Below are 12,965 nucleotides of genomic sequence, written 5' to 3'. Positions count from 1 at the left end.
TACTACGGTATAACAGTAGACAAGGTACAAAAAAGAAAACAGCGAAGTATAAAAGCACATCACATCATACAACGTGTGAAGCGAGCTACTGGAGAAGCACAGCAGCACTACACAGCGAAAACGCCCCCAGGCGGCTCATGCTTACATGGCCCTCGGCGAGGTCGTGGCGACCTCCCGAGCAAACCTCCCCCGGCACCATCAAACGCCTCCGGCCCACAAGGCGGCACATCTCCCCCAGGCAGACCTGAAGCAGATAAACATTCCGAGGCCGGAAGCCCGCTGTCTGGAAGCCATGGCGCCAGCGCCAGACTCGATTGACCTTGGATGGGGGCGCTGAACAGCGCCGCTGGCTGGATGCAACCAATGCTCCACAACAACCCACGCACCACAATCAGTTGAGATGCCAACGCCCGTCTAAACGGCCTTGAGCGAACCCAGAGAGCTGCGCCTCCGGCGCCAGGCACGTCTGACCTCGCCGAAACCAGAGGTGGGGGTAACGCTGACCAGCGCACCAGCCCTGGCTCCGAGTCGATCTCCGAGACCCACACGGCAGTTAGACGGTAGCAACTCCAATCAAACCACACTTCAACCATAGGCTCGTCATAAATCAATAGGAATAACATTAGAACCATTGCAAACTCATTTTCCCGTACAGCGCGTTCTTTAGGCAAAATCCCTGCACATGACAAAGCAACTACCTGCGGCCCGGGGCAATGGAAGGCCAACCAAACCTTTTTATTCGCCACCACCGCTCCCAAAGCCATCACATCACATTGACCATACTGCAAAACCCATCGATTGATCTCCGCCAAACCCACTCTCACACAGGAACTGTTGGCATTTATTTCAACAACGTTAAACCGCATCACTCAAGCAATGAAAAACAAATATGCAATGAACAGCAACCCATAACCCACATCACGAGTCCGTCTCTTGGTTGTCGACTCGATGTTGCGACTCGCGACTTCCTTTAACGCCACGGGCTCACCGCAACCCGTTGAAGCTGCCCGAACAACACAGGCGCACCTCGCACAATGAACGCAGCCGACGCGCGAGAGCTCATCGCGAGAGCTGGCATGGCTCCCGCTGCTTCCGCACCGCACACCACCGTTGCAGGCAGCAACGAACGGCCGCTCCCGTTGCATCGATGCGTGTTCCGCTCCCGCCGCCAGAACCTCGCCCTCGGGTCTCGACGAAAGCATCGAAGAGAGCACCGGCACACCTGGAGGTACGAACTGGAGATCCAGCCCGAGGTGCGCCAGCCAGTCCCGACCCAAAAGGACGGGCCCCTCCCCTCGCACCACAAACACCATGAGTAGGGCGCTTCGCCCCCGGTAGAGCACCGAGACGTCGGGCTCCGCAAGGGGCGCAATCGCTTCGCCAGTGTACGTGTGCGATGCGAGGGCAGCACGAGTGGACTCCATCCGACACCCGATCAGTGCCCCGATCACTTCGACATTCACTGGCATCGGTCCTGTCACCGTAGGACCAACTGAAACCAGGCTCAACATGGGCAGCCTCAGTGCCCCGGTCACCTCAACCTCCCCTGCCACTGATCTTGTCACCTCCGGATCAATTGGAAGCAGGTCTAACACCGGCAGCATCTCCCGCTCCGGGTCGCTGGAATCTCTGTGCCCAGGTCGCAAAACTCGATCCGGGATGTTACCGTGTACGCCATGCACCGAACACCGCACCGGCAGTAGGTCTCGACCCGGGACGGAAGGATCGCTTCGCACACCGCCATCAATGACTGTCATGATGGGCGATGACTCTCGGCACACACACCGTAGACGCCCCCGAGTGCTCAGACCGCCGTCCGAGTGATCGTATCGCAAAAGCCGTCCACGACCCGCGCCGCAGACCGTGCGTGCGGCCGTACGCGCCTGGCACATCGCGCTGACCTCCGGACCACCTGCTGCGCACCGACCATCGAGACCCCGGACATTCTTCAGAGCTTGCGCGACGTCCAACGCCGTGTTCGAGCCAAACTGCGTGTCCTCGTTCTTTAGCCGTGGCTTTGCAGAAATCATTCCCCCGATTTGTCGTGCCTCAATAAAACGAACACTGAGCGCGGCCGTTGCCCACTCGACGTGGCCGAAGTCGACTCCGACGAAGGCGGGCACGCGTTCGTGCGCCGTGCACCGACCTTCTGCCATGCTCGTGCTGGCGAGACCCTTGGCTCCGTAGCCTGGAACCGCACGGGTTATTCGCTGCCGCCCTGCACACGCCGATCCGAAGATCCTCGTCAGCCAACTGTAGTGTCGTGATAGAGATGCTTAGCAGGCAGACACGAGCGGGGGAACAGTCGAGCCGGGCTGTGTTGCACAAGCGGGAGCGCGGGCGTACTTTGCCCACCACTCTCCTTTATTACGTACTCAGCACACTCACAAGCTGCGGCGACTACGGCATCACTACGACGCCTCAGGCGGCACGCACTCCTTATATTCCTGGCAGACACGATGCTCACGACGACCACTCCCCCCATCATCATGCCCCACCCCGCAGGCCCGCAGGCTATACCACACCCTCGCCCTCCCCTCGTGCCCTCTTCCTCCTCTTCTCCTCCCCTCCCTCCGCTCTCTACCCTCGCCCTCCCCTCGTCCCCTCTTCCTCCTCCATTAACCTTCTCCCTCCCCTCCTCCGCCCTCTTCTCCCCCATGCCTCTCCTCTCTCTACCCCTCCCTCCTCTTCTCACACTTCACGCTCCCTCCTCTACCCTCCCTCTCCCCCACTTAATGTTTTTCTCAGCAAACAACGGGTTGTGTTTTCTTGAACATAAATATCATGAGTAACAACGGATGAAGAACATGATGTGATCTGACTTACGAGCACACGGAAGATAACCTCGGGTTAACGATGGGGTGAATGGAGCAGAATGTTTATGCAGAACAACATGACGTCATTTGATTAAATACGTCAGCGAAGCGACGAGTAATTTGGCGGGAAATCCGATATTTACATTTCCCACCCTGAAGAAGCCCCTGCACTTACTGTAACGAACGACGTCGCCGCCGTCCTCCTCCAATTGGGTTCATTGTGGATTGAGAAGGGAAACCGAGGGAATGGTCAACGACCTGGACGGTTCGGGTGAAGGGAGCGAAGACTCGCACGATTTGAGGCCTCCTGTATCAAGTCCGTCCATCTTCTCCAGCAAACTCCGTGACCAGGAACAAGCGCTCAGAAGGACGTCGCCGTGGACTCCGCCCCTCACGTACGGAAATGGCGGCTTGATCCGTTCAGATGACGTCATCACGTTCTCACGTGGTATCGCTCAAAAAACCTTCAATTTTATCACAGGACATTTTACTCGTTCAATGCTTTCCTAAATCTACGAACATCTACATTTGCCACACTTCCCGTGTTAAATCGGTTTTGTGATGATATTTGCAAACAAATACTGTCTCACAAATCTGAAAACAATGAACAATGCAGGACCACGTGTCACGTGTCTCGTGTCTCGCCGCTTCCACCCTCCCTTCTCGGAAGAAAACATGGTTTGAGAGAGAAAATTTCGGTGTTTGTGTGTGTGTGTGCGTGTATGTGTGTTGTCCCCAATGTCTGCTGCTTGACCTTGTTCTTATGAACCGCGGTCTTTGAAATTTTAAGGATGGAAGCAACGTGACGCTCACTGTATCCCTCTGCCAGTAAAACCAGAATTGAACCCTTCTTTTCCTCACTCAAAACTTTTCTTTTCAACTCTTTTGGCATGGTCAATAGTTATTTTTTTTATTCCAATTACTTTTGAGGTACTACTAGCACTGTTTTTGCCATCCAGCTGGTCCTATTGCAAGAGGATAGTGATGACCACAGCAGTGGTTTTTATACTTTTCCTTGTTAAATAAGATTCGGTTCAAGTGATCACCTAATCAGTAACTCACGAAGTAGAATGAGGTGTGCCTGTGTTGGAATTCAACAGACACAAGAATGGAATGGCTGCCATATATGCAGAGATGCTGATTTAATTTTTATTTGAAGTGGCCTCTTATTTTTTTCCAGAGCTGAATATACATATATATATATATATATATATATATATATATATATATATATATATATATATATATATATATATATATATATATACACACACACACACAATCATTTGTTTGCACCCCGTATGGCGGCCATCATGGATTTCAAAATGGCCGCCAGTGTGGACCTGTTTTGTTAAATATCTCCTTAACTCGTGCAGATATCGAGACAGTTGAATCGCCAATACCTACATTTTACGGCTCTAGGAATCAAATGATGACATAAAATGTTTGAAAATTGTGGCTGCCATCTTAAAATCCAAGATGGCCGCCATTGACAAGCTATTTTGCTCAATATCTCATTAAGTACTAAAGATATCAATGCAGTTTTAACACATACCTACGTTTTAGGGGTCAGGAATCCAATGGTGAGATTGAATATGTGGCAGCTATCTTATAATCCAAGATCGCCACCATCCAAAGGCTAACATAAACTATCATGAGTTAGCACAATAAGTGAAGGAATGAACCATCAAGAAAACATCAAAAGCAGTTGGCAAAAAACCACAGTTACCGTCACTTGACTTTTCTAGTCTCTGTTGCATTCCCTATCACAAGAACAAAGTGACGTGCATGGAAGTGCAGACTTCTTACACCTGCAGCGATCAGTGCATCCTTTTGTGCATCCACACCAGATAAATTAATTGCAGATCTTTGCGGCTTCCGGTAGTGTTGTCCAAATCGGTTTAAACTGACCGTCGGATGTTTTTTCCCAACCCCACTCACTTGGACATGGGAGCGAAGGCTGTGCATGTAATGCCTGGCCCCAGCATAATGCTCCTTGGTACACTGCACGCCTAACATGCTGAACCTGAACATGGTGTGTCGGCGGAATTTAATTCCAGAGGTCCGCCTTTCTTTGCAAACAGTTTCTTTCGTGCTGTATTAATGTCACTACAGGTACTTGTGCGATCATACATCAAAATGACGAATCTTGCAATTATGCTCATACAGGACTCAGTTATATCTGTTTGTTCATGGTTGACTTCAGATAGTGCATCTGTGAGCTCTGGGAACGACTCCCAGACAGCCCATGCAGTTCGCCTCCCACGCTCAGCAAACGCTGACACAGTGTCACATCCTGTCAGTGCATGAAACATGGGGAGGGCCTTAGACTTCTCAGGGCCGAGAGCAGTGGCTATGTCATGTGCAGGGAGGAATCGCAAGCTCTTCCCTGTTCCAAAGGCTAACCATATCTTCACAGAAAGTTTTTGAGTTGCCATAACTGCAAGTACGACAACATCAACATCAACGGATCGGATTAGGATCCTGTCATTCCCTCTCTGTGCCACATCAGCTGCATGGAGGAACATGCGGCCATCTGCCTCTTCTTGGCTGCATGGAGCAAGTGATTCTAGATTCATGCGTGGTGGAGCAGTAAGAACCTCTGTTTCCAGTGTGACTACTAACTCTTTGCTCTGGTCTTCAACTGACTTGATTATTTCATTGGACAGGAAACTGAAAAGTTCTGTCTTGTTTTGGTCGACACGAAGAAAATTCTGCCATTGTCCAGGCACTGCAACTGAGGTACCCACACGTCGACGAACTCCCCTGCCACGTTTTTCTCGGGTCATGCTCTTCAGACTTTCAGGCAGGTAACGGTCCCACAAAAGGTCAAGTCGGGTTGCAGATTTGTACTTGGAGAGAACAAATGGGATGAATACCTCTTTGGCATATTCCCCAAACGTCTTCGCTGTTCCAGGCTTTAGCATTTGAACAATCACTGCCCAATCAATCAAAAACAATTACTTGCCGGTGCAATTTCCTCAAAGTATTGCAAAAGATCACTCTTTGTTCCAGTTCGAAGCTTCCCTGCCTGGGACAGCGATGGAGGGAAAGGCTGATTTTCATGACGGAAAAAATCATCAAGGTTTCCCTCACGTGTCTGACAAGCAATGTAAAGGCAGGAAAACAGTCTTTTGGCTGGGCTTTTCCTGATGAGCTGCCAAATAATGGCAAGTTGTTGCGAGAGAGGTCATCATTGAGAGGCTTTTTACGCTCAATGAGCCTTTCTTGCACAAATGATTCCGTATGCGGCTTTCCTGCTTGATTCCTAGTTGGCCCAGCCTGGAGGAATACAGGTTTGATAGATCAGCTAGCTTAAATACAGGAGCAATGGTGGCATCCTCCAAACGGGTATCCTCAATATATGTCACAAGTTCTGCAAATGCGATGCTGCAGAGCATGTTATCGACATTCTCGGTCTCTTCTTGCTCCGTTTGGACCATTGATGCATTATAATAGAGAGAGGCTAAGCACTTTGCATGGTATTTTGCTTCAAGAGCAACAATATCTCCGCCACTGAGACGTCTCAGCAAGTCATCGTCTTCTAGAAGTGCAGCACACTCTCGAACACGTTTGTTTGTTTTGAAAGTAGAAACCTCATGAATTTTCTCTTTTCCAGATGACCGCCCACAGAAAAAACAGAGATCTTGAGAAATTGATGATGCAGAACTTGACCGAGTGCGCTTGGAAACACCAGATGTACCTTCACCTGCATCATCAGCCAGTATATCTTTAGAACGCTTCCTTGCACGTTCCAGTTTTGTATTGTTGTACGAAAGCCTGCACGACCTATGCCAACGTGCATTATGAGCAATGAAAGCTGCCTCGACACCATGACTTTCTTCGTCCAATGTATCAATGTTTATCGTTCTGGGCAGCAGACCGAGGTTATTAAACTCGAGGAGATTATCAGCCAATGTTTTGTACCCTGCGAGTGTTGCTTCACCTTGTTCACCTTTTCGTTGACTGGGAAACTGAACCTTTTCAGTGGTGTTCTGTTGACAAAGAATGCAGAGTTCCCACTGAGTAACTCGACCCATTTCAGCATCTGGCTTGGATGGATCCACAAGTTTGATGCGCTTTGCCATCTCCAGTTGCAGATGAACGGACCTATGTCGGTTTGATCACTTGTGCAGTCACCATAACAATGGATGATGTCCCTGAAATGAGTGGATGCATAACTACTTCCAGTTTCATAGATTGATCAATATTTTAAAGCATCAAAAATTTATTTGTCTCTGAAATGTGAGCATAGACCTTAAGAGCAAAAATAGCTGTGGATGGCGGGATGAGAAGATGGCAGCCACAATTTTCAAACATTTAATGTTACCATTGCATTCCAAGAGCCCTAAAATGTAGTTATAGGCGTTTCAACTGTCTCGATATCTGTACTAGTTAAGGAGATATTTAACAAAACAGGTCCACAGTGGCGGCCATTTTTAAATCCAAGATGGCCGCCATACGTGGTGCAATTTCCGGTGGCCTCTGGACTAAAAATCATTGTATGGTGTTACTCTAACCATGTGCCAAGTTTCATGCTTTTAAGGGAAAGTGCACAATCGTCCTGTTTTTTGGAGCTAAGCCACCCCCACTATACCTCCAACCTGTCGAGCCTGGGTTCGAATCCCGACCCAGCTATAAACTGTCATCCTGGTGTTTTGCAGGCACAGGGTGATTCATCAACGTGCGTGTCGTCCCTCGGATGGACGTTAAACTGGACGTGCCGTCGTCTCGAAGCCGTCTAATTATCACCGACATCAGCCGATTCGTGAAAGACTTGGATCAAACGTCCCGCCCAGCCAAACTGATGAGAAGGTGGGAGTAATGGTGGCCGTGAACATAAACACACTCGTTAATCCTCCCGAAATAAAAATATGTTATAAACCAATTTGCGGCCTACAAACAAATCGACTGACGTTCCAAATTCCTTTGGATCTTGTGTCGATAAATGAGTGTGTTGTTGATGTCGTGCAGGCATGATGGCCTGAATGGCCTCCACCTGCGTCTCATTTCCTTGTCTATAGTTTGTTATTTTGAAGTCTTGGTTGTTCAGAAAACGCTTGAGAATAAAAGTTATGGATTTTAAATGCTTCTGACGTCACTCTTGAAGAGTTTATGAGTGTATCATTATGTACATACTTGAATGGGTGGCCATTTTTGTCATGACAAAAGATGGGACCACTGGACCTGGAGCTTATCTGGGCCCTGGCCTAATGTTGAAACCGAGATTTGGGAACATTCTGACCGGTGGGTCGAGAGAAGAAGGGTTTTGGAAGGAACTTGCGTGACCGCCATTTCGACGCACTTCCGGTCACGTGATCAGCATGGCTTCCGCAATTTAGCATGAGGACCGTGTCCGAATGTTGGAACTCAAATTTGTTTCGATTCTGACTCGTGGGTCCTGGAGAAGAACATTTTTTGTCCACAGGAATTTACACGATTTTCCCCAAAATTGACTTGAGTCGGCCATTTTGACACACTTTCGGTCACGTGATCGGCATGACCTCCGATATTTAACATCAGGATCCTGTTCTAATGTTGTAACCCAAATTTGGTAGCTTTTTGACTGGTGGGTCCGGCGAAGAATATTTTTGAATAAATTTACTAATTCGGCCATTTTGACCGACTTAAAGTCACGCGACCGGAACGAGCTTTACAATATTTCTGTTCGCAGTCACGAGGGGAACGTTGCTGCCAGAGTTCAGCCGAGTCGGCCCAGCGGTTTGGCCGGGAAAGTCGATAAAGGAGACGGACAGACAGACGGTGCACGATGACAACACCTTTATCTCTGGAATTTAAATTCCAGATCAGCCAAAAATAAAAAAATAAATAATTTGATTTTGAAAAAAGGAAAAACATTTTAAATAATCTTTATTGAATCAAAACGTTGGTCCATGTAAGAGTGGAGGTGATGGAGAGTACACTGACATTGGGGACAAAAAACCCCTAACCCTTCAAGGTAAAGGGGGGGGGGGGAACGATGATTTTCTCCCAACTCCAAATCGAAGAAGACTCTCACACCTCATCATCAGTCGAAAAGTTAGAAATCACATTTTCTGAACATAAACCATTACCCTCTTCATCCGTCCAATCATCGCTGTCATCTGTTACATCTCCCGACGACGAGTCACTCTCTTCTTCTTCTTCTCTCCCATCTCCATCCCCATCACTGACAAGATGTTCTTTCTTATTTTGTGAAAAGCCATTTTGAACCACCTGATCGCCAAGGTCCGACCTCTCACGGAGCTTCTCAAAGTCACAATCCTCAACAAACTTTCGTCCCGTGTAACTGTCAAGTGCCGCTGCGGCAGGTTTCAAGAGGGCGGGTTTCTCTTTTCTCCATCTTGAGCCTTGGGGAGTTTTAATCGAGCGAGCCCACCCGGGTGTCCTTCGCTTGAGAGCGTAGCGGGTGTCTCCAAACCATTTTTTTAAAACATCGTGATGAAGACCTTTACAAACCTCCAGGTCATTGCACTGTTTCTCGGTTGGCCGCCGAGTACCTACAAACGCTTCTTTCAACGCGGTGAGCTGCTCGCAGGTCTTGTGACAGCTGGTGGGGTCTTTTGAGCGCACCTTTGCCTTTCTCTTTTGTGGAACACGTGTCCTTGAAGTCTCTGTCGGAGGTAATTGGGCTTTCAACCGACACTTGACTTTGGGATTCCGTTTGGGGACCCAATCGGCCTGTGATTGATGGTGTGGCTTCGAGTGATCTCGCAGTGAACGAAGATGCGATCTCAGGTACAGGTGAAGCCACGACACATTAGGTGGTGGCTTCACCTGCACCTGAGACGATGTCATGGGACGTGACTTTGTCGGTATTTGTCGCACAAACCGTGACTGCGGCTTTGTCCGCATCTGAGCGACTGAATGAGGAGGTGACTTCGGCTGCACTCGAGAAGTTGACGGAGGAGGTGACTTTTTAACGAGGTGATTGAACCTTTGGCGGGGAGTTTCAGGGAAGCCTGGTGACTTGTACATCCTCCCGGAAGGCTCTGGCATGTCCTCAATATTATCTGGACTTGTACCGGCGACGTTGATTGAAGCAAACGTCGACATCTCATCCACATCTTCGGTTCGATGTTCTTCCAATTTCCTGGACACCATGGAGAGTCGGGTCAAGTGAGTAAGACAAGAGTTCTGTGGGTGTGAAACAAGATGAACCAATCAAGGAGAGAGGAAATAGGTGATAGACAAGAAATTGCACAAGAGAGACAACAACCGCATTTGCATAGACATTGTCCAGGAAATATTAAACATGATCGACATGTCGAAATAACAGGTGATTCACCCCCCCCCCCCCCAAATCCCCACCCCTTCCATCCACAATCAATTACAGGTGCTGTCCGTGATATAAGCCAATTAGAGTGGTCACGTGATTATAAAAGCAAAGCAAGAAAAGGTTCAAAATGAGGTTACTAAGTTAACTTGATGAAGACAGCAACCATTGTTTGGAGAACAACCACGAAACGCAACCATTAACTAGAACGGGACTCGGAAGAGCGTATCCCTCGGGGATGGCTGAGCGGTTCACGTTTTGTCTGACACTGATAGACTGGATCTCGATGAGAACCTGAACGTACATCTCATTAATTCGTCCTTGTCACACATCCCCCACACTCGCTCCGAGACTCACCCAGCCGCCTCGTTGTCGAATCCAGCGTCCGTGTCGCTCCACCGTGACCCGGCTCATCTCGAAGGACAACATCTCGGTCCAGAGGGCGACCGTTCCGAACAGGTGGACCATTTCAACGGCGGCCACGGTCAAGAGGACGATGTTTTTGATGAGGTTTCCCCAGTTCACCTCGTCGTCGTCGTCGTCGTCGTCGAACACCTCTTCCGCGAGGCGGATCACCGTCGTTGACACCGAGCTCGCGTCACTCAAGCCGGCCTTGAGGTGCAAGCTTCGCGCCATTTTCTCGTACGTCTCGCGATGTTTGTAAAACATCTTGTCACCGAGCCAGATGAGGATTTCCGCCACTTGGTTGAGGGACTGCGGCACGTCCGGTGCCAGACGGTGCGTCACGTAGGCCTTGATCACCGCCCTGGTCTCTCGCATGAGCGGATCGACGTCCATCGCCAAACACTCAAAACAGCGATAAAAAGGAGCACTGCGCCGAGGAACCTCGGTGGGCGGGGCGAATAAACACAGTGAGGGTTCTTCTTCTTCTTATGTGGTGTCGTTGTTGTTTTATGGTCTGTACGTCCTTCGAAGCAGGAGGAGGCCGCGCGCTGAGGAGCCTCGGTGGGCGGGGCTAATAAACACAGTGCGGGTTCTTCTTCCTCTTATGTGGTGTCGTTGTTGTTTTATGGTCTGTACCTCCTTCGAAGCAGGAGGAGGCCGTTTGGCCCGTCAAGCCCGTGCCTTGTGACTCGGACGGCCGTTTCCACGAATACACATTTACTCGTGCCGGTGAAGAAGAAGAAGAAGAAGAAGGAGAATTTCTCTTCGATTTCAAGCAAGCGAGCCGTGCTCCCACAAGCAATCCCGGGGTCCATTTACCCCCAAAGCTCCGCGTGTACCCGTCCACAGCACTCATCCTCGCACGGCTCGACCTCACACGGCTCGATCGGACTCACCTCGTCACGATCTGCTTCGAGAGAGCATGGCGTCTTCCTTTGTTCCTTAAGGAGGCTATCCTGCTGCTCGCACCGGGTCACGAGACATTCCCCATGCTCAACCCCATTGTCCCTTACTAACTACACGTGTGTGTGCTCGTCTTTTGTTTCATTTAATTCGTCCCCCTCTATTGATTTCTCCGTCTCCGTCACCTCGTTTATTATTTCTGTTTCTTCCTGGCTCTTCGTCTCTGTTAATTTCTCCGTCACCTCTTTTACTTTTTCCGTCGTCCCCTCGTGTCTCGTCCTCCACGTGTCCCCATCAATTGTGGTGACGTGTCTCGTCATCCCGACTTCACCCGCCTCCATCGCGGCCCGGACACATTCCACACTCGCCCTCGTCGGTTCGGTGTCTCCGCCACGTGGTGTCGCCATTTTGCAATCCGTGGTCCGCATTTCGCCACGCGCAATCGCCCTTATTGCCTTTTGCCCCGACTGGAGGTTCAACCCCATGCTTTGCATCTCACCCCGCTGCGTTTGCATGTCGCCCCTCAGTGCCTGCGCATTCGCATCCAAATCGCCTTTCATCCCTTTCATTACGTTGTTTGTTGTTCGCACATCTTGCATTATTTGTCTCATCATTTCCATCAACCGGTTCATGTCAAACGACCCTGACGAAGCCGATTCGCCTCGGTCGGGCGCGGATCCGCCAAGGGTCGGGAGGGAAGTTTGACGGAGGGGGGTAGGTGTCATACGCCGCCCCTGCGCCCCTTACGGACTCTGAACTTGGTTGCGGGGAAAGCTCCTGCATGGGGGTGGTGTCCTGGACCTGGCTTCCTCTACACCACGACCCACCTGCCTCAGCTCGTCTTGGTTAGACATGTTGCGTGTTGGGAAGAGAAAAATTTAAAAATGCTCGCAATTTGGGGGACACGGTGGGATTTTCGCTCCGTACACCCCTGATCCGAATCCGTGAATTTCGTGGAGACGGAGGGGTTCGAATTCCGCTCCTGAACACCAATGTTGCGGATTCGAACCTGCAAATTTACGGAGGTGGATGGGTTCGCACCCCACTCCTGACTACCAATGTCGCGGGGCCGGGTATCGGCGACGAGCACGACCGCTCGATGGAGCAGTAGAGCCGGCTCCACCGATCACCCGGAATTTATAGGTCGTCACCCCGGATAACTCCGGAGCCGACGGATCCCTTATCGGACCGAAGTTCGCCAATAGATCGACCACGTGGACGATCGATTGCCAATTTCAATTCACCTCAATACCCACGTCGTCCAACTGCCGGGGAAAGTCACCCTCGACGATGCTCGTACGGAACGAGACGCCAGCGAACTCGAACCGTGTGCGACCCGAGCGGACGGTCACCGAGCTTCCGTCGGTCCAAACGTCCCTTTACAGCGGCAACAGCCTGGCTAATTCTCCAACACGCTAATTCTAACGGTGTTAAACCAATATAAAAAAGACAAAACCGAACCGATACATTTAACACATGGGTTTATTTATAATGGGGCGGGGGGGGGCACGCAAGAAGCAGAGTCATCCGAATAAATAGATGCACGTATGTACAGCAAGGCACTT

At 50.1% G+C, this 12,965-nt stretch overlaps 3 protein-coding genes across 7 annotated transcripts in view; 1 reads left to right on the top strand and 2 right to left on the bottom strand.

Moving 5' to 3' along the window:
- The window catches only part of LOC147007971 (F-box/LRR-repeat protein 4-like), a 123,774-nt gene extending 120,554 nt beyond the window's left edge, over positions 1 to 3,220 (bottom strand). The window contains exon 1 of the mRNA XM_085866175.1: positions 2,992 to 3,220. Within this exon, the coding sequence (XP_085722301.1) occupies positions 2,992 to 3,035 (44 nt within the window). The 5' untranslated portion in view covers positions 3,036 to 3,220. The remainder of the gene's footprint in view (positions 1 to 2,991) is intronic.
- Positions 1 to 12,965, top strand: part of LOC147007965 (F-box/LRR-repeat protein 4-like) — a 310,036-nt gene that overhangs the window by 148,216 nt on the left and 148,855 nt on the right. The window lies entirely within an intron of this gene.
- LOC147007970 (uncharacterized) lies at positions 8,671 to 11,265 on the bottom strand. Its single transcript, XM_085866177.1, has 2 exons — positions 10,450 to 11,265; positions 8,671 to 9,953 (listed from the first exon to the last, which is right to left on the bottom strand). Exons 1-2 carry the CDS (start codon positions 10,888 to 10,890, stop codon positions 8,832 to 8,834), a joined length of 1,563 nt encoding a protein of 520 aa, XP_085722303.1. The 5' UTR covers positions 10,891 to 11,265; the 3' UTR covers positions 8,671 to 8,831.

This window comes from Eptatretus burgeri, chromosome 23 (assembly GCF_056783735.1).
Source record: "Eptatretus burgeri isolate ZD-2024b chromosome 23, Ebu_testis_v1, whole genome shotgun sequence".
NCBI classification, from domain to species: Eukaryota; Metazoa; Chordata; class Myxini; order Myxiniformes; family Myxinidae; genus Eptatretus; species Eptatretus burgeri.
The sequence above is the reverse complement of the archived record's forward strand: the minus strand, read 5'-3'. Positions and strand labels throughout refer to the sequence as shown.